Source organism: Eretmochelys imbricata, chromosome 1 (assembly GCF_965152235.1).
Source record: "Eretmochelys imbricata isolate rEreImb1 chromosome 1, rEreImb1.hap1, whole genome shotgun sequence".
Classification (NCBI taxonomy): Eukaryota; Metazoa; Chordata; order Testudines; family Cheloniidae; genus Eretmochelys; species Eretmochelys imbricata.
In genome coordinates, this window is record NC_135572.1 from 52,906,357 (window position 1) to 52,934,078 (window position 27,722).

General features: G+C 41.2%; 1 protein-coding gene across 5 annotated transcripts; it reads right to left on the reverse strand.

Annotated features, from left to right (window-relative positions):
* Window positions 1–76: 76 nt before the first annotated feature.
* SPART (spartin) lies at window positions 77–20,067 on the reverse strand. Of its 5 annotated transcripts, XM_077810254.1 has the most exons (11): window positions 19,814–20,066; window positions 16,830–16,944; window positions 14,661–15,493; window positions 13,375–13,572; window positions 12,189–12,293; window positions 8,466–8,595; window positions 6,453–6,647; window positions 4,947–5,105; window positions 4,758–4,848; window positions 2,502–2,562; window positions 635–689 (listed from the first exon to the last, which is right to left on the reverse strand). In XM_077810254.1, the coding sequence occupies exons 3-10, from the start codon at window positions 15,489–15,491 to the stop codon at window positions 2,502–2,504; spliced, it is 1,770 nt and encodes a 589-aa protein (XP_077666380.1). In that variant the 5' UTR covers window positions 15,492–15,493; window positions 16,830–16,944; window positions 19,814–20,066; the 3' UTR covers window positions 635–689. The 5 variants fall into 5 exon arrangements, with proteins under 5 accessions (XP_077666364.1, XP_077666389.1, XP_077666371.1 ...); XM_077810238.1 differs by lacking the exon at window positions 2,502–2,562 and having other exon boundaries at window positions 77–689; window positions 19,814–19,892; XM_077810263.1 differs by lacking the exons at window positions 2,502–2,562; window positions 4,947–5,105 and having other exon boundaries at window positions 77–689; window positions 19,814–20,067.
* Window positions 20,068–27,722: the final 7,655 nt, after the last annotated feature.

Sequence of the window (27,722 nt, forward strand, 5' to 3'; positions counted from 1 at the left end):
AATTTTAGTGCATATAATTAGATAAGACAATTCTGCCTTGGTAAATTCATTTCAACCATAATAATTAAAAGTGGAATTAAACTATAAACCCTATTAGATTTATTCAGAGTACCAACCCTTTTTCTTTACAAAAGTTACAAAAATACTCAAAACAAATTCATATTTCCATCCATGTTACTGTTCCATTTTATGTTTTGAAAAATGAGAGTTTTTGAATTAATAGATTAAGATTTTTTTTCTGAATGTACTATATGTAAATTAAATCCATATCCTTCCAGTGGTCAGATTGATACATGATTGCAGAAATGCTAAATGAAGGATACTTCCATCTCAGAGAAAATGGCTAGTTTTATGCCTTCAGTTCTCAAGTATGTAAAGAATTAGTTTTAGTAAAGACAATTAGGAAAAATAAATAAATACTTACATTATAGATTAGCATTATCCCATTACTTTAAAATAGTAAATTACATCCATACTGTAAGGCTTTGAGAAATTAACTGTTTTATCTTCCATCCTTTTTCTCCTTTTCTAGTACTTTATATTCATCCAGCACAGCATAACCAGTCTCTTTTGCAGTTTTCTTCACTATAGCTTTGATACCAATGTTGTCAATGTTAAATGCTGTCACACCAACATTGATTGCAGAATTCATAGCGTTGTCTGTAGCATGGCCTGCATCATCCCCATACCTTAAAAAAAAAAAAAAAAATTTGTAGATACGAAAATACATTTTAAAAACTTTAATACAAGTGAAGTCATCTGTTCATTCAATTTTCCTTATGCACAAACCCTTGCTTCCCACGGCCACATGGTTGTAAATCTGTTTCAGTATGGGGTCTTCACAAGCGTACAGCTACTATTGATTGTATTAATTCACCCCTCTTGAAATCTTCACTCCCAAAGCAAGAGTTTATGCATAGCACAAAGAAAATGAAAGAACCCAGATCAAGTTTGACTAGACTGAGTTTAAATATTTAAACACTGAAATTAAAAATTGCTAAAATTCATATTATGGCTGCTAATCTGTCACAAGGCTTATTAATTCCATAACTTTCTTTTCAAGTGTCAGAATATCAACTACTGCTCTGTTCTTTTCTCTAGGAGTTAGGTGTAAATGGTATTGGGGGATGAAAAAATCTGTCCCCCTACAAGTGCGAATAAAGGAAATGAGATGAATTGGAGACAGAACAATGGGAAGAGAGAGAAGTTCTACTAGTTGGGAAGCCTCAGTCAGCAGTGTCCTGGTATCAGAAGATTCTGGCAAGGGGAGGTATTAGTCCAACATACTCAAAACATAAGTCTCAATCCTGGGCTGTGTTCCAGCCTCTTACACTGCTTCTATAGCTTAAGGGGGCAGATAAGCAACCAGATCTCCCCATTTAGGAATTTCTCCAGCAATGTAGGGCCAGCATAACACATCCTTATATTGGACTAGCACAGGGGAATGGCCAGAGCACTCAGCAATCCAGCTGTTCCAAGTTGCCACACAGCCCCTTGGGATGCATTGTAGCCATGCATAAATAAGAGCAGGCCAGAAATAGTCTTGGTGATCCCAGAATCCCAGCAGTGCTAAACCACCTTTGCTCTACCATCTGGGCTGAGCCTCCTGCAAGGTCCAGCTCAGAGTCAGGGCCATAATTTTTTTGTTGTATTAGATAGTCCAGTGTCTGAAAGTTCTCTAGGATTTTTTTTTTTTTTTAAAGGGTGGAGGTAATGTATTATGTTAGGAGAACCAAAGTCTGGGTCCTTATCTCATACTAGAAGAGCAGCCCTGGCTACTGAGGGCTGAACCAAGTACTGAAACTAAATAAGGAAAAACACTCATTTTTATTTAAATATTCTCTGTAGATAGAGTAGCAGCCTTAATCATGATTATGGTGTAATTTGCGGATCAAAGAATTAGTTGACAGCAAAAGAGTAAATATTTGCCAGTTTGATTAGTTATTTCCACCCTTGATACACTAAATAAATTTGCTGCAGCATCACTGCAACAGGTAGCTGCACTGCTTATGGCACGTACAGTGGCAGAGTGTATAGTCAATTTAGCTTTCTTCTTAAGCCCTATATACAAGATTTGATAAATTGATTCTTCACCCCAGCTCAAAATCTTATACAGTGCCTCAACTGAGAGGGCTTTTGTTTTTAAATGTGTCAAGATGCACTCAGATACTAGAATGAAGGACACCTCTATAAGAACCTTAGTAGTTAGAGGCCACTTACTTCACTTGCACCCAAACAGAGCTAGTAGTTCTGCAGCTACATTCAAATCCAGAGCACTTGTAGCTTGGTGGAAACCTGATACTGTTCCTTTAATGTTGTCTATTATGCTGATTTTTACGGTTGTCTTATAGAAAAGACAGTTCTGCCACCTAAACCGAAACGAGCTTAAGAAGATCTCTTGCAGGATTTTAAAACATGTTTGGATAGAGCCAAATGCAAGTGATGGGGGGAATCCTCAATTATCAAACACTAAGTTTTAGTTAACTGCAAAATTTAGTTACTTATTGCTTGTCACTCTTAGTGGCTGTTGATAGCTGATCTCCATGTTTCCTATTTTTATATCTAAAATAAAAAAATATGATTTTAAATGGCAGCAGAGTACTAATACAGCTCCTCCAGCCACTTCCTATTAGAAATAAGTATGACAGTCCATTAGGAGCAAGATACCATTAGACAGCCAGATAACAGTGATGCAGTTTTGATTAGTCAGACTGTTCTAAAATGACATATGGAACAAAAAACATAATAAAAGCCCTGATGCGACTGATGATTACTCCTGTTTTTAAGCAGGTTTCTCAGACATGCCCAATCTGTAGATCTGCAAATAGCAGTATCTACTAATATTTCAACCAAAGCTCTTGCAGATATTTATAAAGTAATTACCTCATCCTACAGGGTGGGGAGTACAGAAAAGCTCAATTAAAATGAAATGATGTCATTGTATTAGGGTAAAGACTAAGGATTTTCTTTCCATGCCACCTGCAGGCATTCTGCCCAGCCTACCATAAGCCTTAATGCATTTCTTGCAGCTGCCTATAAAAGACCCATCACCAACCTGCTTGCTGTCTACCCAAAATGCATTCCAGGAGTACATTCACAGCCTCCAGTCTGAAATGCACCACCACAGAACCTGGACTTTTCACCAGTGACCTCTACCCTATATTGTTTGTCTGCTTATTGTCTTACCTGCTTCTTTGTGCTCTTCTGATCTTTTTGCATTTACATGTACCACTTTTACCTGGCTGCTGCTAGATTTGTTACTGACTCCATTGTTACCTAAGTGCCTTTACTGAACCTCTCATTTCTGATCATGCCTAGTGTATTGTTTTCCAGACCACCACCTGCACCCTTTCAATCTATCATCTCTTCAGAGGCTCTCTACCATCTTCCCATCACCACAGTACCACATGCTCCTAAATCCCCCTGTCCTCCTCCCCCGGCTTACTTGTTTCTGGCAACATCTGTATTTATGTCCACCCTAACTTTAAACACTCTGCTCAATATCTGTACTGCTGAAGCTTATGTTTTAAGTTTCCTTCCTTAACTCCCCTTTTATGTCCTCCTTTGCACATACTTCTAGCTGAAACTCCTTCCTTGTACACCAGATTCTCATCTTCATCTGAACTTGTTAAACTTTGCTAAACCAAAGCAGTGAAGACTGAACCAGAGTTAGAAGTGATTCAAAGTTAGTATTTTAGCTACACATGATTTTTTTTTTTTTTTTTAAATAAAAATGTTGAAATACACACCAAAATCTGAATGGGATTTTACCTACATTTCTCAAAGTTGTACTAATTTAGACCACAGAGCTAAAAAATAAATAAATCAATCAATCCACTAGGGCAGCGTTTTTCAAACTTCGGGTACAGGGTCATGGCATGTCAGGCACTGGGTTGCATTCTGGTCAGCACCACCAACCGGGATGTTAAAAGTACCTACCTGTTTCAACACCGCGCTGTGCCTCAGGGGCCGGACCCGCTGCTGGCCGCTTCCAGGCAGGGAGGCCATGGGGCTCCACGCACAGTCCCCACCCTGAGCACTGGCTCCTCATGTTCCCGGCCAATGGGAACAGTGCCTGCGGGCAAGAGTCACGCGAAGCCACTTGTGCGCCTGTGCCTAGGAGCTAGACCTGCTGCTGGCCACTTCTGGGGCGCAGCGTGGTGCATGGTGCCACGGAAGGTGGGAAGCCTACCGCTGACCAGGAGCTGCCGGAGGTAAGTCTGTGCCCCAACCCTGAGACCTCCCAAACCTGGAACCCCTCCTACACCCCAAACCCCTCATCCCTGACCCCACCCCAGAGCCTGCATCCCCAGCCCAGAGACCTGACCCCAACCCCTGCCCCAGCTCAGAGACCTATCCCACACCCTGAACCCCTCATTCCTGGCCCCACCCCACAGCCCTCAACCCTGCACCTGAACCCTCTGCCCCAGTCCTGAGCCACTCCCACACCCCTCATCCCCAGCTCCATTGGGTCACAGGTATCAACAATTTTCTTCAACTGGATCCCCAGTAAAGTTTGAAAACCACTGCATTAGGGACATTTATTCAGTTACATAATCAGATTTAGGTAGAGGGCATATCTGTCACTGTTCATTTACTGAATACCTAGTGCAAAGAGATTTTATTCTGTATAGTAAGACTTGCTATAATTTTGTAAAAGCTAAAAGTTTAATAAGCAGGCCTGTATGTTGGCCATTGTTCAGACATAATCCTAGTTTATAGTAGGAGACAAACAAGTAGATAAAAATGTAACTTACTTGTGCTGGACAGTGTGAACAGTCTCGGTTGAAACACTATTAGCAATGCATTTTGCTGCACTTTCCAAACCTTGCCATACTGTTGAAAACCCTGTAAATATAATCAAAAACAGTTTATTTTAAGACAAAGCATTGCAAAGTGAAAGAATTATGTAGCTTACAACATGTATTTAGAATTTTTTTTTTCACCTTGAACTCCACTTGCTGCTACAACCATGGCACCATCAAAAGTGGACTTTCCATCTTTGTCTTTCTTAAGCGACTCAGGAACCAATTTGCTCCCATGCTTCTTCACATGTGGGGCTAACTCTTTTCCAATACTGCTTGCTATTGAACACACTCCTTCAACTAACACACAGAAAAAGTATTCAGACTGAGTCTGAAAGTTCTTGTTAAATGGGGGGGGGGGGGGGAAAATGTTTGGTTCACTGAATTAAAAGTTCTATTAAAAAGTCTAAAAAATTATTGCAATTTTATTCCATTCATGAGAAAGATAGGCTTCTAAATTCATATTTAGGCACCTAAATAGAAGTGGCCTGATTTTCAGAGATGCTGAGCAGCCCCAGCTCCCATTAAAAGAGGAAGGATGATCTTGCGGTTAAGGCACTGGACTTGAAATCAAGATCTAGGTTAATTTTTTTAGTTCTGTCATAGGGCAGGTCTACACTTACTACTTATGTTGATAACTTATGTCGCTCAGGGGTTTGAAAAAGCCACTCCTCCTGAGTGACACAAGTTACCCTGATCTAAGCACCAGTGTGGACAGTGCTACGTCGGCAGGAGATGCTCCATCAACATAGCAACCACCTCTTGGAAGTGGAGTAGTTATGCTGCCAGGAGAGCGGTCTTCATCAGACACTGTGCAGCTGTGCTAATGGAGCACTTCTAGTGTGGACCAGTCCATAAACTCAATCTGGGGCAAATCTCTGACTCAGTCTCCTATCTGTAAATTGGGGATAATCCCTCCTTTCCATTTTCTGCCTTGTTTAAATGGAAAGAAGCTGGTCAGGAGGGCACATATTGTCTCTTACTTTAACTCCTCCACGTGACTCTATAATACCCAACTCACTGGGTCCTAATTGTGATTGGGGCCTATAGGCACTACCATAGTAATGCAGATAATAAGAGAATGAAGTCAATAAACACTGGGGCTGCTCAGCACCTCTGAAAACAAAGACATTTCAATAGCAGTGGCCAAGTATGAATTTAGAAGCCTAATTTTAAGCCCCCCCCCAGGTTTGAAAAAACACTTTATACAGGTACCTCTGTATTTTGATAATTGTAGAGGTTGAACAGATTAGTTCAGCTAGAACCTTTAAATGCTATCATTAAAAACTAAATGAAACCAGCTACTTTTGGAACCAAAGGTAACAGTCAGTTTTAGCCATTTAATTCAATATGGAGATTCCAATCTAACATTAAGATTGCAGAAATGCATGACAGAGTAATATGCTTGATCTTTGGATTTAGGAAAAAACAACCAACCTTGCTCTCTAAAAGGCCAAATACAGTATGATACTTTGGGGCTAATTCTGATCTCACACTAATGATAACCAGGAGTAACTACGGGATCTTTAAAGGAGGTCAGTTCATTAACTCATCTAGTTACTGCACTTCAGAAACCCAAGCAAACAGGGTGTGTTTACAGTCTGCACATTCAATGCAACATCTTTTTTCAGATGCAGAACATCGTACCCAAAAAACGGCTGACTTTTACAGCTCCTCCAGTAGCTTGTTTTGCTACATGAAACCCCTTTGCTACAGTTGGATTGACTTCCAAAGGTTTCTCTTCTGGTTGAATGTGTTCTCGCAGTTTGGAAGCTCCTTTGTGGATTGCTTTGCCAGTGTATTCTGCTCCCTTGACCAAACCCCAACTCAACCAGGATGCTCCTTCAAAACAAAAATAATTAGCTTATGATGTGTAGTATTTACAGACTGGACTTGTGGCAGTATTTTCTCCTCCCTCCTAGTAACATACCTAAAATTGCAAATGGCAGCACCTGACTGAGGAAGTAAAGCTAATATGAATGAATTTCTACAACTCTTCTTTCTGTTATCCCCCTAACCACCACATTATCTCCAATGTGTCAGATTTCAGTCATACCTAGCTAACCCTCATCCAAGCCTCAATTTCATATAAACTCTGCTCCATCAGGGTCAAGTGTGATAGACAGAGAGCTGGGCATCATTAGCATTCTGGATACAATGTAATTCATTAACCCTCCTGCTAACGTCTCTCAGACAAATTTATTCTTCTGTCACTTCATACCTGGAGTACAGAACCCTTGCAGAATGCTTCTTTTTAAAGAAAAAAAATATCAGATGCCCATTTTCTAACATAATCATAAAGGACTAAAACAGTTTCATTTCAGTGGCTTGAATCATTCAGGGCTAGATCCACAAAGGGATTTAGGCACTTAAGTCCAACATTTTGATTCTCAGAACCCTTACTCAGATGCCATCTAACCCTGCAGGTATCTAAGTTTCTGCTGATAAAAGTCCTAGGTGCTGACATTTCTGATCATGGGTATGCAGACAGCTGTCCAAACCCTGACACCAGGTGCCTAACTCATGGTGGGATCTCAGATTAGGTGTTCCCCACCAATCTCACCTCGGAGAGGATCTTAGGACATGCCTACTGGATCAGGCCCTATACAAAACAGAAGAGATGGTGGTGCCCCTCTTATACTGTATATCTGAGTAGTTCGAGCACTCACTCAGGTTCAAATCCCCACTCTGCCAGAGAGGAGCAAGGACTTTAACCCAAGTCCCCCTGCTCTCAGGTGTGTGCCCTAACCACGTGGCTATGTGGTAGTCTGAAGCTCTCAGCTTCTGAAGCTGTTCCACTTTGTATAAAATAGATGTTCATTGGAGAGAGACAGCCAGAGACAGACACACACACTCTACAGCCCAGCGATTAGGGCACTCACCCAGGGAGGTGGAAGACTGTGGTTCAAGTATCTGCTCCAGTTTAGGCAGAGTGGGCACTGAACCTGGGTCTCCCACATCCCAGGTGGGTGCTCTAACCACCTGGCTATTGGGTGCAAGGAGGGACCAGGTACCACCTTCTCCTCTGTTTTTTGTGAGAAAGGTGCCTAAGCCAGGTCAGTCCTATGTCCGTGAGAAAATTCAAGGCTGTGAATCCTGATTGAAGGGAGGTGCCTTCCTCTGACCCCTATTTAAGTGCCTAACTCCCTTTGACAGGTTTCAGAGTAGCAGCCGTGTTAGTCTGTATCCGCAAAAAGAAAAGGAGTACTTGTGGCATCTTAGAGACTAACAGATTTATTTGAGCATAAGCTTTCGTGACTGGTTGGCAAAAGGTTCCCTCCCGCTGCCGCTGCTCTCCTGCCACAAGTCTCAAGTCCTCCTTTTAACCCCCTTTGGTGAGCTTGGCTGAGGTCATACCTCTCTCCTAAATATTTCCTATTGGCTAGTTTAGGTGGCTCCCCCACTCTGTGCTATCTATAGTGAATCTTATTTTTAAGCACCTAACTCTCCCCATGCATTCATTGAACAGGAAATCTGGGTGCCTTACTCAAGGCTATGGATTCAGCTAGGTGGCTGGGTGCCTAAGTCATCTTTGTGTATCTAGTCCCCCTACCTCCAGCCCCCTAAAATGTTCATCAGCAACAATGCCTTTAAATCAAAATATAGTGTTTAAACCCTACTGGCAAGACAATTAAACATAATCCCTGATTCTTGTAGTACCTGACAAGATTCCATGAGCTACTTTCTCACTCCACTCAGGTAACTCTCTTTCTCTCTCTCCTCCTTCAGGCTCTGGTTGGATGCGTACAGTCTGGGCCAGGTTATTCACATCACTTGAAGCTTCCAAAGGCTAAGGGATTAAATACATTCATGAAAATGAAGTGTTTAGCAAGCTAACAAGTTATCCTATTTAGGGACTTTAGATAGTCCCCATTAACCATAGTAGTGGAGATCAAGGTATTTAGGTGTTAGTCACTTAGGAGCCAAAGCCTCATTTTCAAAAGTGACTTAGGCTCCTATACCCTGTTGCCCTTTTGAGGCTTAGGCATTACAACACTGAGCAGAGCAACATCTAACTATCTTTAAAAACCTGGGATTAGGTTCCTTATTTCTGAGGTGAATCAGCAGAGAATGGATGAAAGCGTGTGTGTTACTATGGATTCAGTGACTTTTTCCACAGCAATTTTGTTTTAGAAACTTCTCTAAACAAGCATTTTAGAACAAAAATTGTAGACTTCCTTGGTCTAGTTAGAGTGGAAACTTACTTACACACAGGAGTGTTTGGTCAATTAACATAGCTGAGAACTCTCGGGGGAGGGGAGGTTAAGGCAAGAAAAAAAAATACAAGCATGTCCATCTTTCCACTTAAATTTTTTAAGAGGGAAGACAACGCTTTGCTACTGTTCAGTATGGGAGCTGCAGCCCCAATTGGTTCTATCTTTGCCCAGAGAGTCCAGCTGCAACAACAGAATACAGCTTTGCTGGGAATTTGCTCTTTTTTTCTCCTCCCAAATTTATAAATAAAAGGATACTTATTCATTCCATGTGCTGCTGAAGCTTTTACAGACTGGTACAGCCAGGAACACTATGAAGTGGTGCATGATGCTGCCTTCTCTTCAGGCCAAGGGGGGCTGCTTTACCTGCCTTCATCTCTAACATTCTAAAGCTTTTGGATTAGGCCGCAACATTTGTCAATTACTCAGAGGCAGCAGGGGCAACTACCAGACTGGCTGCTGTTTTTCATAAAGCAACTTCGTTGCAATTAATATGATTTTATATATAGTATACAATGGACTTTACTTCTAGCTAAAGAGGGCAGAAAAAATTAAGGTGAGTTTTAACAATACTTAAATTCCAACAGTAAATACTACTAGTACAAGTTAAATACCAGGAGGGTCAAAGTAATTGATATAGCTGAAAAGAGGATTGGTTAAAGTTCTGAAAGAAAGAAAAAAAAAAAAAAAAAGAGAGAGAGATTTGTCTGGGACCAATGGAAAAGAATGGTTATAATTACCATACAGGAACACATATCAAATAAGAGACAAAAATACAAAACAATACTAGACAGGAGAATCTGAGGAAGTGTATTTCAATAAATATTTTCGGAAAATAAAGTCAAATGGGGGAATGTAACAGGACTATTACAATATGAGAAAGGTGAACAGAGAGGAATTCCAAAAAATAGATGAGCTTTCTCAGTTTCCTGTTCAACAACCAGAGATACTAAACAACATACTACCGGAAGATAAACACTGCAACATAATCTGTACGATTTGCATGCAGAGATTCACCTCCAGTATTGCTCTACTATTCTGATGTCAGTGTTTTTAGTATATTAGTCACAACTCCAAGAAAATGACCAGTTATTGTTTGATAATAGTATAGGATCACATTCTCCTAGTAAATATTGTACTGACCATTTGCAATTCAAATTGAATTATTGAATCCAAATGTACATATTATTCCAAGAGGGTATATCCCTTCATGAATCTGCCTACATCTCAGATCTGTCTCTTGCTGGGTTTCCCTTTTGGTCCTCTGTTCCATGATTTACACCAGGCTTTATGTCCCATTTGTCTCCTTCCCAACCCTTTCCCATGCATTTCTCTATGTTGCTCCCTATGGAAAGAATGCTCTCACAATTTGCCAAGCTACCATACCTACTACTTTCGTGTCACAGAAGTAGTGACTTTCTAATTAAAAAAAATGAAAAGTCAGTGTTTTGTTTCATTTTACCTTTTAAATCATCCTCCCATGTTTTGAATATCGTTCTGTTAGATCACAAGCTCTTCAGAACAGGGACTATTTGTCTGTACAGTAACTCTTCACTTAATGTTGTAGTTATGTTCCTGAAAAATGCGACTTTAAGCGAAATGTTAAGCAAATCTAATTTCCCCATAAGAATTAGTGGGAATCGGGGGAGTTAGGTTCCAGGGAAATTTTTTTTGCCAGACAAAAGACTATATGTTTTATTTACTACAGTACACAGCAATGATGATTGTGAAGCTTGGTTGAGGTGGTGGAGTCAGAGGGTGGGATATTTCCCAGGGAATGCCTTACTGCTAAATGATGAACTAGCATTTGGCTGAGCCCTCAAGGGTTAACATATTGTTGTTAATGTAACCTCACACTCTACAAGGCAACAGGAACGGAGGGAGTAGACAGCATGGCAGAGAGAGACAGACACACAGAGTGTGTGAGAGAGACAAGCATTGCCTCTTTAATTACACTGATCCCACTCTAAGTACATTGCCTTTTTAATTAGATCAACAAGTTGAGACAGCAGCTACTGCCAGCAAGCTCCCTCCATCCTCAACCCTGTCATGCCTCCCCTGCTCTGGGGATGGGGGGTCAGGGGGACATCCTGACATTAGCATCCTCCCCCCCTCCCACAGCAAGCAGGAGGCTCCCGGGAGCAGCTCCAAGGCAGAGGGCAGGATTAGCACATGGCAGTGAGGGGAGGAACACCTGAACTGCCGGGCAGCTGCCGATCCACCCCGGTTCTGAGCCCCCACCAGCTCGCTCCAACGAGCTGCTCTTCCTGCAAGCAGTGGACAAAGCAGGCAGCTGCCAAACAATGCATTGTAAGGGAGCATTGTGCAACTTTAAACGAGAATATTCTCTAACTGATCAGCAAAAAAAAACCAAACAACAAAACATTAACCAGGACAACGTAAAGTGAGGAGTTACTGTATTGCACCGTGCTAAGCATACTGTAGGCAGTAAATAATATACAATACTTTCCAGAGCAAAAACAACAATTTGATAACATATTTTGAGTTTGACATTTGGCAGCTTGTTCTACCAATATTAGAACCTTTATAGAAATACTTGTTGGAAGGCTGACATTTTGAGAAAAATTAAGCTACCATAAATGGGGTTCTACATAGAACACATTATAATTGAGGGAATCTATTTCCTCTTTCTTAATTGTGATATTTTTAATATGTTAAATCATATTGCTTTAAAATTCCTAAAATATTTCCCCACTCATCCTCTTCTCCTGTAGTCCTTTGCATCCATGCAGGCTGACTCACTGTCAGCACTAAACAGGTAATAATCCACAGCAGAACCTTGGAATTTCCCCCATTTTAAACTCCTTCCACAGCCACTCATTGTTGCCAGCATCCTTCCACCAAATGTTGTTGAGATGGTATTCAGTGCTATCACATAATCACAAGCAGACTGACTACAGAATGCAGCTGGGATGTTTTCTTAACTAGAAGGAACCCCCTCCCAAGGGGTAAGCTCTGCAGCATTTCAAAGCCCTTTTTAGATTAAGGGGCGAGAGCCAGAATTCACCTTTGCATTTCCCTAGTGGCAAAGCACACCACTACCACAGAAGCCCGTTTGACAGTTTTAAACACTATAAAGTTACACTTGTTACTCAATGACAATTTGCATCTTTTATCATTGGTTTAAAACCACTACCCTAGAATTTACCTGGACTCTGAGGTCAGACATCTGTTTTAACATATCCTCATAATGTTCTCTGTCAGCTGTTGCGAGTTCTGAAGATAATCCTACTCCCTCATGGGATCTTGGCACCTGCATCATCATATCAGGGCAAATTAATAGATTCATGGAATTTTAAGGCCCTTAAAGGACCACTATGAACAGCTAGTCTGAACTCCTGCATAACACAGACCACAGAATTTCACCAAGTAATTCCTGTACTGGACAAAATTATTTTTCCTTGCTAAGTCATGCCTCAATCCTGCGGTGCTTTGCATACAGGATCCTGTGCCAACACAGCGCTGCACTGAGGTTAACAGGATTTTATATTGGCCAAAGGGGGCTACCCGCACATAAAACACTGCAAGACTGGGTCTTTCATGACCACTCCTGAGCTTGAGTTTGGGTGGTAAAAGAAGAAGAGCATATCTTTTAGAAAAGCAACCAGTCTTGATTTACAGCCTTTAAGTGACGATGGATTTACCACTTTCTTTGAGAAGCTGTTCCAATGCTTAATTATCCTCCTTGTTAAGAATTTTCATCTTATTCTGAATTTGATTTTTTCTAACTTCAACTTCCAGCCACTGGACTTGTTATTCCTTTGACTGCTAAGTTAAAGAGTCCTCTAATATCAGAGATCTTTTCCCTGTGTAGGCACTTATAGACTGGTCAAATGACCTCTTAACCTTCTCTGCAGTAAGCTAAGTAGATTCAGCTCTTTAAAACTCTGTTTAAGCATGCTTTCCAGCTTTCTAATAATTTTTGAAGTTCTACCTGAACGGTCTTTAAATTCTTTTTTAAAAATGTAAACTGGACACAGTAGTCAAGCAATGGTCTCACCAGTGCTGTACACAGAGATAATAGCGTCCTTCTACTCAGTATTTCCCTGGAGAATCATATTAGCCTCTTTGGGGAATTCACATTCAGTTGAGTATTTTCCTACAAGTCACTGCTTTCCATGATATAGTCCCCCATCCTTAAATACTGCCTACAATAGTTGTTTCTAAAGGTCTGACCTTTGTATTTGGCTGTATTAAAATGCATACTACTCTGCCCAGCTTACATAAGAGCGTGATCTGGATCACTTGGTAAGACCCCAAAGTTATGCCTGTTATGCAGTTACAATTTGTTGTATCTTTTATTGTCTGTTTAAAACCATTGCCCTAGAATTTACCTGGACTCTGAGGTCAGACATCTGTTTTAACAGATCTTCAAAAAGCTCTCGGTCAGCTGCTGGGAGTTCTGAAGATAGCACTACTCCCACATGGGATCCTGGCACCTGCGACATCAAATCAGGGAACATGTAGACTCCGCTATTACAGCACAGAACAGGAGATTGGTTGCACATAAGAGGATACAGCCAGTCACAAACCTGAAAATGACAAATTAATTTATTTGCATAAGTTAAAGAATCATGCTTTTTCAATAAGCCCAAAGTAATGTCAATTGAAGGATCTGTACAGATTAGCATCAGACTCCAAAGTTCCCATGTAGCTTTATTTAAAAAGCCTCAAATGATCCTGAAAAGTGTATTGCTGGGATACATCACTCTCAATAGACTGCCACCAAAGTTAAATAAGGAACAAATAAAATTAATTTACTAAGACACAGGAAGCCCAGCTTCAGTAGTAGAGGGAGCCTAATACCAAGCAGGTGCTGGATTTACAGTCCCTATGCCATTCTGCTCCACTCAGAGCAGGTTTACATGACAGTGTAAAGAGGCTGCTAATGAGCAGTCTAGAGCTTCCAGTGCTGCTAACACTTGTGGAGCTGAACCAATAGTGGGAATACTTCCCCCTTGTAGACAAGGATAAGAAGATCCAAACAAACACTCTCTCAAAAGGAGACTGAAGTTGGAAACCAGGCTGGAAAAACCTACTACTAAATGTTCGCAAGCAAACAGTGCTGCACTGACAAGAAGATGGACTAGATAACCTAAAAATGTCTGTTCCATCCCTAGTTTACATAAGAAGGTTGTACATACACCACAAATTCAGAACTGTGCAGCGGTTATCCAAGTAAACTATACTGACATGTTCAGCTAGAAAGTTAAATACTTAAGTCCATTTTAAACTGACCCTTTATACACGGATGCAATTAATAGCAATAGATCATTCAATAGGTCAAATTTATCTGAGGAAAGGGAAAACAAATTCTATAAGATCAAAGAAGTTTTAAAAGCCAACCCATTCCAAAAAAGCAGTCCATTGAAACATTTGGTGTTCTGGAACTCTCAGACAGACACAACAGTATATTTTAGTGACATCTATGCCTACAATAAATGTAGCTAGTGAAGGAGTAGTTCTCTGTACAGGTTCTTTCACAGGAACACAAGAGAAGCAGGTTTTGGCTCAGACGTGCAAGAGCCAAAATGGCTCAGATTACAAAGTTCTAGCCCATATACAAAAATTGGTAACAGACACAATGTATTCTAAAGTTAAACAACACTCCAACTGTTACCTGAAGAAACGCTGGCGGACGATTCTGGGCCATTGCACCATCAGTGTCCAAAAACTTCACAATGCGCAGGTATCCAGGATATGAAGGAGCACTAACCTGCCCATCAGGAGTCACAAAGAATATCTGTACTCCTTGGCGAATCAGGATCAATTCATCTGCATCTACTCCTAGACTTTCAAGGGGAGGCGGCTGAGTACATTTCGTGTAGTAGTCCTCTCCAACTGACGAAAACTCCCCAGAGTCTGTACCATAAGATACAGTATAGTGTCCATCAGTAGCTTGAGGAGTATACGCAGGAGGAGCTTCATGTGGTAGAGAGAGAGTTTTTGGAGATGAAGGACTCATTGCTGGATGTTGCCCTTTGCTTGTAGTTGCAACATTTTCATTTGCTGCAGGAGGCCCAGATGGTGGAATCAGAGAATTAGGTGCAGGGGGCCTTGCTGGCTTTTCATTAGTGGGAATCACTGGGTATAACTTGGGCACCTCTAGAGGCACATTCATTGTGGTGGCATTAGTTTGCCTAGCAAGAGTATTTTGTTCTAGAATATTCAGTCGAGTTCTAACATTTTGTAAAGTCTCTTGCATCTTTTGCTGCATTTGTCTGGCAGAGTCCCACTGGGATCCTGTACATTCAGGACCTTGTGATGGAATGCTAACTCCTCTAAGCAAGTGGTCAAGTCCTTGCTTGTAGTAGTTCCTTGCTTCTTCCTTTTGACCCAATTCATCTGTATTCAGGCCTTTATTGACAAACATAAAGGCTTTCTTGAACTCTTCTTTAATAGCTTTAATGTTTTCATCTTCTAGAATAGCAGGATCCTGTTCTTGTTCCATTACTGCAAATTGGAACATAGTGTTAGCATGACTAAGCGTAGGCATACCTTCCTGATCCTTATAGGCACGCAGTAAGAACTGTTTGCAGTCAATTAAGAGACACTTCTTATAAGATAAAACTTGTTTTTGTTCAAGCCAGTATAATAAATTTCACAAGAGCACTCTAAATCGTCTTAGCTCCAAAGTATCTATGCCTGGTGCAAATTTTGATCTGTTCTATTACACATTTCTGGTTAACCTTTGGATTAGAAAATAAGACTCCAGCTCATTAAGGACTCTCACCCTGTATTAATCAGATCTGATTAATCCAAAATGAGGAGCTTACACCACAAAGGTGTTTACTTCTTAAAGAGAGAAAAGCTGCTGAAAGGGTTTATGTTCCAGAATATTGTATAATGACTGAAGTGTAATTCCAGTAGATATATATGCACAGACCCTCCATTACTAAAATTTTGTGATGGTTCCCTATCTTCGTTTAGGTCAACTCAGCACTTCTTGATGAGTGCAGAAAGATATAAAAACAATGAAGTGCAACTCAAAACAGAATGCAACACTATATATTGCAGCTATTGTTCAAAATGTGTTTTCTAAAACTATAGTTTCATTTCTCTTGCTGATAGGTTTAGTAGACAGACAAATATGGTTTTATTTTATAACAGAAGTTTTTACATGTCCAATTCTCATAACATTCTGGACAAGATCAATTTGTTCATTTTGTACTTCACATTAAAATGTTTTTGTTTATATTGTAACTAGACCCTCAGTTCTTACACTAATCAACAGTTTAAGGTAGTTAATGTGGGACTTTGCACGGTGCTGCGCACCCTCGTCATCTAGGGAACTCAAAGATTGAGGGTTCTGATGGGTTTCAGTTCCTGCAATTGTAAATAGTCTATGTCAATTATTACTTGTCTAAAAATTAAGCACCAGGAGAGAGCACAAACTCCAGATACTACATTTGGGTGTCTTAAAAAGCCTTAACAGAAGCAACAAGCAGGAGGAGTTTTTAAAATTAAAAATTTGGATTTTTATTTAAAAATTCATTTTAAGTAAAGTATTTATTTTAAAGACAAGCTTATTTAAAATTAAATTGGAATTGACAGCAACTTACCTGAAGGCCTACACTCACTCTACTTTATTAAATACTTTAAAGACATAAAAAATTATGAGCTGAATTAATGAGCCCTCCTCATAAAGTTGAGTAAGTTAAAGACTATTTTTAAGTAGAACAGATCAGGGAAGAACATTTAACTTTTGAGGTCAAGCTTTATAAATATGGCACTAAAAGTCATCTCTTTCATTTTCATTCTTTATAATGGAGGAAAAATTTGTCTTTACCTTTTTCCAAATGACAGTCTTTCAGTCTCTGTTGTACTTTTGGGTTAATTACTTTTATTTTCAGTTTTGCAGACTATTCATCAGTCATTTAGCATTCTTCAGAGTGTAGCCTCTCCTGTAAATTTCAACAATTAGAGATTAAATGAAACTACCAGATTTTTCCCAACCAATACTTAAAAATGCTGTTTTTGTGCTTCAGCTGAATTTGGATGGAAAATGGAATTCAATTAGACACAAATCATGAATAAAAAGTTCATTTTCTAGTAAATAAGAAATAACAGATGCACCATCTTAATATAATGAAAAAAATATAGAAATAAGAATCTAAATTAAGCTATATAATTGCTTAAATAAATGTATATAGTTGTAGTTAACAAATATAGTTGTTCTTTATGTTATCTTTGAAGCAAAGACCTTAGTGAGATTCAAAAAAGTTTTAGCCTATTCTATGACAGAGAACATCCAGTATTATATTAGACAGGACATTAGACACAATTACATTAGGCAGATAGTTAATAAGGGATTTAAATCCTCATGTTTCAAGGCATAAACCAATCACTAGCTGACGGGCTAGGAAAATTTTCTTCTTATGGGCAGGTTAAAGTTTAATGGTCCATTGTACGATTTCTTTCAGCTTCCTCTGAAGCATCTAATACTAGACAATGTCAGGGATTGGAGTGATGGGTATAGTAATTCTTATGATTCTATAAATACAAACCTTAAGGCTTCCGATATAATTGACACCTGACAGTTTACAAACTGACTCATGCCTAAATAATTTATTTACACCACCTCCCTCCCAACCCATACATTGCACCCAAGCAACATGATGACTAATACACCCCTTTGTGTCCTACTACTCCTGTTCTCCAGGCTTTTCCCATGCTGTACCATTATCTGGAATTCTCTCCTGACCCCAATGGGCCATAGCTCCACCCTTTCCTCCCAATTTCTCCTCAAAATATACTATTTCTAGGAGGCTTTTAAATCCTAGTCCATTTGGGATTTCATAGATTCATAGATATTTAGGTCAGAAGGGACCATTATGATCATCTAGTCTGACCTCCTGCACAATGCAGGCCAGAGAATTTCACCCACCACTCCTGCGAAAAACCTCTCACCTATGTCTGAGCTACTGAAGTCCTCAAATCGTGGTTTAAAGACTTCAAGGAGCAGAGAATCCTCCAGCAAGGGACCCGTGCCCCATGCTACAGAGGAAGGCGAAAAACCTCCAGGGCCTCTTCCAATCTGCCCTGGAGGAAAATTCCTTCCTGACCCCAAATATGGCGATCAGCTAAACCCTGAGCATATGGCCAAGATTCATCAGCCAGATACTACAGAAAATTCTTTCCTGGGTAACTCAGATCCCACCCCATCTAATATCCCATCACAGGCCATTGAGCCTATTTCCTTAAAAAGGGGGAAACAATTAAAAAGCCATAGAACCAATAATGATATGACTCACTTCACTTCATTTGCACTGCCTTTAGTAGAACCCACACCCCCACTACCTATGTGTTGTCTAATATAAAAAACTGCCATCAAATTTGGCAGTCATCATGGAAAAAAAGAAGAGTTACAGAACAATCATCATCAATATTCTCTCTTTCATTAGCAGCAAGTCTGACAGATAGATATGAATCACTCCCACTCCAAACTGCAAAGCACAGATTAAAAAAACAAAAACAAAAAATCCACCCAAAACAAAATGATTTTCAAAATCAAACCATTCTGAGAAACACTCTCATTCTAGATTAACTAAAATGAGCTACCGCTTCATAGTTAATTTACTGTATTTCAGTGAAATACTTTATTCAATCAGTGTCAGTTTGATGTTTTTCAGGGCTATATTTAACATAGCTTAAACAGACCCTAGATTTCTAATCATCTCTATGGTTCAATGCAACCCACTACTAATATTCCCCCAACACTTACATGAGGTAGATCAATTTTACTATTTCCATTATTACTAAAGCAGTAGTGGATACAGTCAAGTTTTCAGAAGTGTTCACTAATTTTTGGGTACCCAGCTTTGGATAACTTGGCTTTCTGCAGTCTCAAGGAATCACAGTCTCCTGTGGGGACACTTAGGAGAAGGGTCTGGTAAAGTCACTCAAGCCAAAACAAGGGATCAGTATTAGAAGGGAATTTAAGACTTGTGCTGTGTAAGTAAAACTGCAAGATTGTTTCCCTATTCTGGTACAAATTTCCAAATCATACAGGTACTTTTAAACATGTCAGTTGTATTTACAGACCTTTTTGGAATGGGTGAAAGAGCTAAAAATGAACCTGTGTGAACAAACAGAAACTGCAGAACTTCAAAGTTACTTTAAATTTTCCTGTACTCTGGGACTTCTTTATCTATAATCTGGTTTTATTAACTTTTTGTTCTGCGTTTCAAGTCAATAAAAATGTTGGCAATGTCAGTTAATAAAGTGACTTGCAGATTTGTTTTGTGGTGCGTGGGGTACAGAAATGCGAACTGAAAACACCCCCTCAGGTAGACTCAGGTACCAGTTTGTTGTCTTGGTGTTTACAAAATAGGTGACCACCGCCATAAGCCTCTGGCTGGGTCCACCACTTCCAAGGATCATCCGTGTGTACTGGGGCTGGCAGGAGGCGTGACAAGCCGGCAGGAGGGAGCTGGTACGTGACCACAATGGCACCTAGGGGCTCCCAACTCCAGCCTCACAAATGTGTGTGTGTGTGGGGGGGGGGAGTGATCCCCAGCTCCACTGGGGTCTCAGCTAGAAACCGCCTCCCACAAACAAATGCCGGGTCTGCCCAGGGATGAGACCCCACGGCTGACAGAGAACGACACGGGGTGGGGGGAGCTGACACCCCACCAGCCCCACAACACAAGGGAGTCCCCCTAGCCAGACACGGGGGCGGGGGGGGGCAGGGCCCCTTCACCCCGCTCCCACCCGCAGGCGGGCTCGCCCCTGGCCCAGCCGAACCCAGGCCCGCCCGAACCCGGCACTCACGGAACTGGAGCCGCCCGCCAGCAACCTGCTCCCTCTGCGCCACTGTCTCCGCGATCCCAGCTGCCCTGCGAACCACGTCACCGCCTGTCAGCTGCTCCCGTCCCTCAAGCGGAGGCTTTTGGGCGCCTGAGCAGGGCGCGCCCTCTGCAGGCGCTGCGCCCCCCAGCCCGGAGCGAGGCTCCACCGCCGCGGCGCGGGCCCGGGCGGTCACGAGTGTGGTCGCCATCGGGGTCTGGCAGGCGAGCCCGGGCTGCGGCGTGCATATGTTATCGTCTGGCACGACATCACAATGCTCTGTGACATCACTGCGTCTCAACCGCAGGGCATGGTGTTCCTGCTGCAATGACATCACAGGACAACCGGATGTCGTCACAAGAGGAGACGACAGCGTGGTGTGGTGACGTAGCCGTGTGGTACAGAGACGTTACTGCAGGTTCTGTTGAAAGGCTGGGAGGGATTGTTGGGGTTCGCATGTTGAATCTGTGCAAGGAAGTGATACACAAGCGTAGCCTTGTTTGTGGTTATGTCTGATACTTCACACGCCCCCATTTGTGATTGTGAAACTTCCCGTGAAATTTTCTGTGCTAGGTAACTAAGCAGTTATCAACTTCAGTGAATTTTGTTCAAAGGGACAAATTTCAGCCATCATTAGGGTGACCAGATGTCCCGATTTTATAGGGACAGTCCCGATTTTTTGGTTTTTTTCTCATATAGGCTCCTGTTACCCACACACCTCCCCCCTTCCCTCTGTCCCAATTTTTCACTTTTGCTGTTTGGTCACCCTAGCCATCATCTCCTCAGATCAGGGTAGTTGAACACTGTGACACAGAACAGTCAGAGAGGTCATCCTGCTGTGTCAAACATCAATCTTAGCACAACACAAGGGCACTGTGTCAGAATAGTGCCATACAAGAAATCTTCATGGCACTACAACATAATGTGGTGATTGTGACACTATGTGGGATACTGTAATACTTGCTTATAGAAATCACAGGGATTTATTGGAATAATTCCAGCATGAGAAGCAAGACTTTCCCCAATCAGATAACAACACTAAGATAAAGATAGTACACCATCTATTGGTGGAGGGCTGTCTACACGATCATTACAATTTGTCTCTTGTCAACTTACGAATTCCATTTAGATTTGTAAATGCCGTGTATTTCAACTTCCATTTTTAATATAATCTTTAGTGTGGCTTTGTGCATTCATTCTGCAGCAGGAACTTTATAGCTAGTGGACAGACTATGTCAGAAGCTGTGTCAGACCAGTCAAGACCAGAACACTGAATGGTTCTACCCCTGTGGGATAATAGGTTTTCTACCTTCAGGGCCATTGATTTTGAACAATTCTCTGCACAAAAGCTCAGGGTAGGTTAGAGCTTGGAAATTCCACAATGGAAGTGCAGGGAAAAGAAAGGTGTCAGAATCTGTTTTTAAAATAGAAATGCTTTCTATGCCAAGGAAGGCTATTTAATTTCCAGAAGCAGGATGGGTAGGCCAAGAAGGCTAGAAGGGTTGTATGGCCTACATGAATTGGACCGACTCACAGAAGTAGTGAAAACAGAGAGGAATTGCATTCAGCAGTATGTTGTTTTCCTAAGATCTGTAGCTCTGTGGTGGTTTTTAAGAGCAAAGTGTGTGTATTTAAGAAATTCCTATGCTAATCCTGTGGTTTCTTGTTTTACTGCCATCTTGTCCCTGAATGGGTTAAACTAGAAGCCCAAAGCTCACACAGCCAGGTGTACTCCAGATGAACATGTCTAATCAAATGGTGGCTCAGAAGGGCAGGGGTACTGGTTCTGAGGTCTAGGTCTCAGGACTACAGGCATCAGACACATGAGAGCACCTGAAAGACCCAGAGCTAGGAACAGTGATCAGTCATTATCCAGATACAGGGAGCTAAGAAGCATGTGGGATTCGGCAGTTGGATCCTGTCTCAACAGACCAGTGTCCATCCAGGGAGCAGGACTGGGTCAGACTGTGACAAAGATATTTTGCAGTGTGTCCCATGCCCCCAAAAATTATCTCAGGACTCATGAACATTTCACAAATCCCACTTGTGGAGCTGTTAAAAATTAGACAATCTTGGAGATACCAGGCTAGGTAGCAACCCTAACCCTAAAACCCTATAAAGTGAAGTCAATATTTTGCATTGGACAATTTCACTGTAAACAAAGTATTGCTGATCTTGGGAGTTCACAAATTAATCTGTGGACTCCACAACAATTATGAGATTGGCTTAAAATCATGATATTTTTAAAATGTCTCAATTCTTTTTTAGTCTGTCTAGAAATGTGTTCAACTCTTTTGGGGAGGGAAAATTCTACCTCAACCATACACAAAATGCACACAGAGGAATGGAGGTTTTCAGTGCTCCTGTTTCCTGGCAGATGGAAGAGCCACACTCTCCCCGACACCCTTCCATGCCTCATGAGGCACTTATGGGCACTGTCAAGCCGCTCCTCAGCTTTCAGCACAGCAATATTACCTGCCAACCCTGATCACTGTTTTTTGCTTCTCCCCTGGACCTTGTTTCCTGATCTTCCCTCTGAGCACTGGCCCTTGCGCTGATAACCATTGCCCTGTAACCTCCCTGAATGCTCCACTGTACTAATTTCAGAGTGTACTAATGAGACTTGTCCTCCTTTTCCCCTGCCGTCTAGGGCCTTGACATCTCAATGATCTCCCCATTTCCACTGCCTGTCCACCTCATGGACACTGGCCTCCTCCCTCTGCCCTTGTGGACACTTTCACCCTCTCCTCTGTACTTCTTTACACTTAGCCAGATTTGGGTGGATTTTCAAGGGAATGACAGAAAGCACATTCCTGGTATAACAATGACCCCTCTACTGAATGTCAAACACCTGCTTTAAAGCCTGGAGGTGCCAGAGTTTCTCAGTGAATCAGTTGTACAAAAATTTTAATATGAACAAACAGAATCTCCCACATACTTGTTTTCAGAAACAGTTGAACCATTTTTGGTGAAACTTAAAAAAACAAAAACAAAACAAATCCTGTGATGGAACCCAGTATAGGAAAGTTTATCCCAAATGGTTTAAGTTTGGCAAAGTTATAAGCAACTGAAAACAGTCTTATCATAGAAAGTATTAGGGAGCCTTAAATAGAGGTGGCACTTGCCACCTATATTTTGTGTGTGTGTGTGTGTGTGAGTGAGAGAGAGAGAGAAAGAGAATAGTTAATATGTAGAAAGTTTGCCATCTAGTGGCAGATAAGAATAAATATATACTCTGAGCCAGAAGCAGAAATGATAGGCCAAGTCTTGTCATGTTTAAGTGGTTAGGTACTGGCCCACTTTTCTCCTTGGTGTCTGATCAGTGCTAAGAGGCTGCCTGTGGAGAGTTTCCAAGAAAGGCTGATAATGGAGGAACTAGGGTTGGCTAATTGAGAGTCCTCAACACTTTCCTGGAGCTCACCACCTTGTAAAAACATTCCCAAAGTAATCTGTTTTTATCAATCATCATCACCACCACCACTTCCAGTTACACAATTTACCATGATCCTCAACTTTAATTATTTCAATCCATTTTTACCTGTGTTTTACTGAGAAAGTTGTTTTTCCCCCAACTTTCTCATGAGTTTTTAGTTATGTTTTTGGTAGACCAATTTATACTTTTCTGAATGAACTGTAGACTAAAATGTGTCCAAATTCACTGAAATGTCATTCATAGATTAAAATATGCCTTGGTTTCCCAAACTGGATTTCCAAGTGACTTTAGTGTACACTGCCACATAAAGTAATTTTATACCACCATATTAATCCTGCTGCTTCTTTAGTATATAGGAATTGGGTAGTAACCCTTTAAGAAGTTTGTAAGTCCGTTAATGGCCCTCACTGTCTTCTGTGTTTCATAAGCCATCAGAACTCTGCCAGTGCAGCAGTGTGTATATGTAGTTAGGCCTTGCATGTTATAGATAATGAGTAAACACAGATCTGTCCTAAAGCAAAGTGAGGAAATTGCAAGAACATCTGCCTAGCAATTTTTCCCAGCCTTATTCTTGTTGAACTTAGAATGAAGAGGCAGTTTGCTAAGTATGCAAGAACGATCTTAAGTTTATATGCTCCAAGTTGATAGGCTCAGACTACAAGTAAGGATAACTTATCAAACATTTTAGAAAGTTGGACAGAGCATGACATTTGGAAACTGGCAACTGGCTTCCAGAAGGACATCTCTTTTATTGTACTGCACTCCCGCAACTTGCATTTAAAGGTATATTATCTGACCTCTGAGAAGAGGCTGTTCCTTGTCTAGAATCTCCCTACGTATACTGGTTGTGAATTGCATATGGCTGGTTGTCAGGCTGCAGCCATCTTGGGCCTGATTCTCCACTGCTTTGCAATTTGAGTAATCATTCACCCGTGAGCAAAGTGAATGTTAAATGCTGACTTTCTGAGATGGGTTAAGGGTATCCTAGAATTCCTCCTTACCTGTAAGGGGTTAGGAAGCTCAAATAATCTGGTTGGCACCTGACCAAAAGGACCAATGGGGAAAGAAGATACTTTCAAATATTGGGGGAGGCTTTGTTGTGTGTGTTCTCTTGGGAAGCAGAGAAGCACCAGGTCAGAAAACTCCTTCTCTTATAAACCATCCTAAAAGTCTCTCATATTACAAAACCAGGCAAGGTGTGTTAGATTATCTTTTGTTTGCTTTGCTTGTGAATTTTTCCTTTGCTGGAGGGAGGTTTATTCCTCTTTTTTTGTAACTTTGAAACTAAGCCTAGAGGAAGTTCTGCTGTGTTTTTTAAATCTCTTTGTTACCCTGTAAAGTTATTTTCCATCCTGATTTTACAGAGGTGATTTTTACCTTTTTTTTAAAATAAAATCCTTCTTTTAAAGAACCTGACTGATTTTTCTGTTGTCCTAAGACCCAGGGGTTTGGGTGTGTGATCACTTTGTAACCAATTGGTTACGATATTATTCTCAAGCCTCCCCAGGAAAGGGGGTGTAAGGGGTTGCAGGAATATTTTGGGGGAATAGGAACTCCAAGTGGTCCTTTCCCTGATTCTTTCTTAAATCACTTGGTGGTGGCAGCGTACTGTCCAAGGGCAAAGAATTTGTGCCTTGGGGAAGTTTTAACCTAAGCTGGTAGAAATAAGCTTAGGGGGTCTTTCATGCGGGTCCCCACATCTGTATCCTAGAGTTCAGAGTGGAGAGGGAACCCTGACAGGTGAGTTTACATTCACTTTGGACAAGGGTAAATGATTACACAAGGGGCAAGGTAGGAGGGAATTGGGCCCATTTTCTGTCACCTCAATTTCAACGTTCCTGTTGTCAATAATTCAGAGCAGTGAAAGTGAGATACCACAGGACCAGTCTAAAATTGAGTGACAATTGAGAGGCACATTGTAAGTGTGGACAAAGTAATTGCAGTGCTTAATTTGTAATGAAAGAGGTGCCGGGGCTTAAGCAATTAGATGCTGGGGCTCAAGCAATTTTTTTTACTTTCATAACCGATGCAGCTCAGAGGTTCAGAGGTGCTGGGGCTATGAATGCCAAGTCTAGAGGTGCCAGGGCTCAGCTCTGGCAAGCCCTGGCACAAATTAAGCACTGAGTAATTGGAACTATTCAACATGTTATAGGGACCTCACTATCACAGAGATAGATGCGTTAGAAATACCAGACACAGATAGCTGATCAATTAGATTAGACTGGCTGGAAGTTCAACTCGATAGCTCAGTTTTATGTAACAGAAGTCATGAGCTCCCGTGACAACAGTGTCCAGAACTAGAGCTGGACAACTTTTTTCATCTGAAACTTTTTTTTCACCAAAAAATGCAGATTCAGGTCAACTGAACCATTTTGAGAATTCCTGGCAATTTTGGGGACCTGTTTCAGTAAATAAAGAAATAAAATCACGAATGTCAAAATGGTGCATTGTAACATTTTTAAGTGAAATATTTTGATTGTTCCGACTAGATTCACAATAGGATTTAGATGCCATTCACAAAACCTAGGAGGTTGTGCCTCCCCTACAATACCCAACAGTCCAGTGGTTAGGTGCTTACCTTGGATGTGGGAAAATCAGGTGGGAGTCCCCAGTCTAATGCAGGGACTTGAAAGTAGGTTTTCCCTCTTCCCTAGATGAGTGTCTTAACCACCTGGCTATTGGCTATCTTGGGGTAGGTCTCTCTCAATTTTCCCATGTAGAAGCTGTTCTAGTTTGTATGAATAATTAATTGAAGCAAGAACTGGAAACTGGGCATGCCCCCCTCCAAGTGAGTGCCCTATCCACCAGGCTGTATAGTCATTCTAACTCTTTCGCCCTTTGGCCCACTGACTCCTCAGTTTTGTGAATGGCACCTAAGTCCCCTTTTGAATCTAGCCCCTTGTTTCCAATTTCCTGCTTTTATCTAAAAAAAGGATAAAAATTTGTGAAATCAAAATAAAACATTTTGTTCTAGGTCACATGAAATGTTTCTGTCAACCTGAAATGGATTTTTTTTTTCAGAATTTTCGATTAGCCAAAAATTCAGATTTTTTTTCTATTTTTGGCACTACCAATGAACCAAAAAATCAGTTATTTGTACAGCTCTGGTCCAAACAGCATTCTGCCAGGAAAATGCTGGGCTCTTTAAAAACCAGCTGCAGGAGAAATATTCTCTTGTCCCTCTTTGCAGATAGACAGATCCCTGTAGTGATATGCCACAGCAAGGCTGAACATCGCTGAACTGTGTTTAGTTAAACATCTTGATTACAGCAGCAAGGTGCTTCTTATTTAGTTCAGGAGTGACAGAAATTAAAATGCTAATGCAGTATTATACTGTGCACCTGTGTGGCAATTGGAAGTGAGGCTACTTTATTAAAAACTAACTAAGCATTTTATAGTCAGAAAACTGGGCTGTAGCAGAAAAAGCCAAAGCAATCTCAAGACTTTGCACTCCTACTCGGTGGTGGAGGCCCATTGTGGAGATTATGTCTTCCCCTGCTTACTGGCCAAATAATGGTTGACTCATAAAAATGATAGTATGTTTCTGAATGGTGAAAAACAGAAGAGGGAAGCAGCAGTCCAAGAATGCTCCATATTCTATACTTGGTTCCACCAGTGTAAATTCAGATTAATTCCATCAAATTCAATAGAATTATTCCAAACTGACACCCCTGAAATGAGATCAGAATCTGGCCCTTTGTTGGTAAGGTATTGCAGATGATAGTAATAATAATACTTTGCACATATAATACAATATGTCTTTCATTCAAGGATCTCAAAGCCCTTTACAAACTGTAATTAAGCCTCACAACAATCCTTCCCATTGTAGGGCGGGGTGGGGAAACAGGGTATGCCTACACTTCAGTTAGACACCTGTGGCTGGCCCGTGCCAACTCAGGCTTGCAGGGCTCAAGGCTGTTTAGTTGCACTGTAAATGTTCCAGCTCAGGCTGCAGCCCAAGCTCCCATCTCACAGGGTCCTTGGGCCTGGCCTCCAGCCGAAGCCTGAATGTCTATTAAACAGCCCCTTATCCAGAGCCCCATGAGCCTAAGTGAGCTGGCACAGGCCAGCCACAGGTGTCTAATTGCAGTGTAGACATACTCACAGAGGCCCAGAGGTGAGATGACTTACTTTAGGTGATGCAGCAAGCCAGTATACAGAACTGAGGAGTTTTGATTTCCCTTCTCCTGCATTAACCAGTAGATCCTACTGAAAAATTATATTTTCAGTAATCTGAAGAGCTGACTTGAGGGGCAATTAGATTGAAGAAAAGTGCAACAAACAAGCTAAGGTGTTAAAGTTCATTTCTTTTTGTTCTAACAATGTGTCAGACTAATGTGTCAGAAAAGAGAGAACTTCTAGGGGAAAGTTTCATAGATTCATAGATACTAAGGTCAGAAGGGACCATTATGATCATCTAGTCCGACCTCCTGCACAACGCAGGCCACAGAATCTCACCCA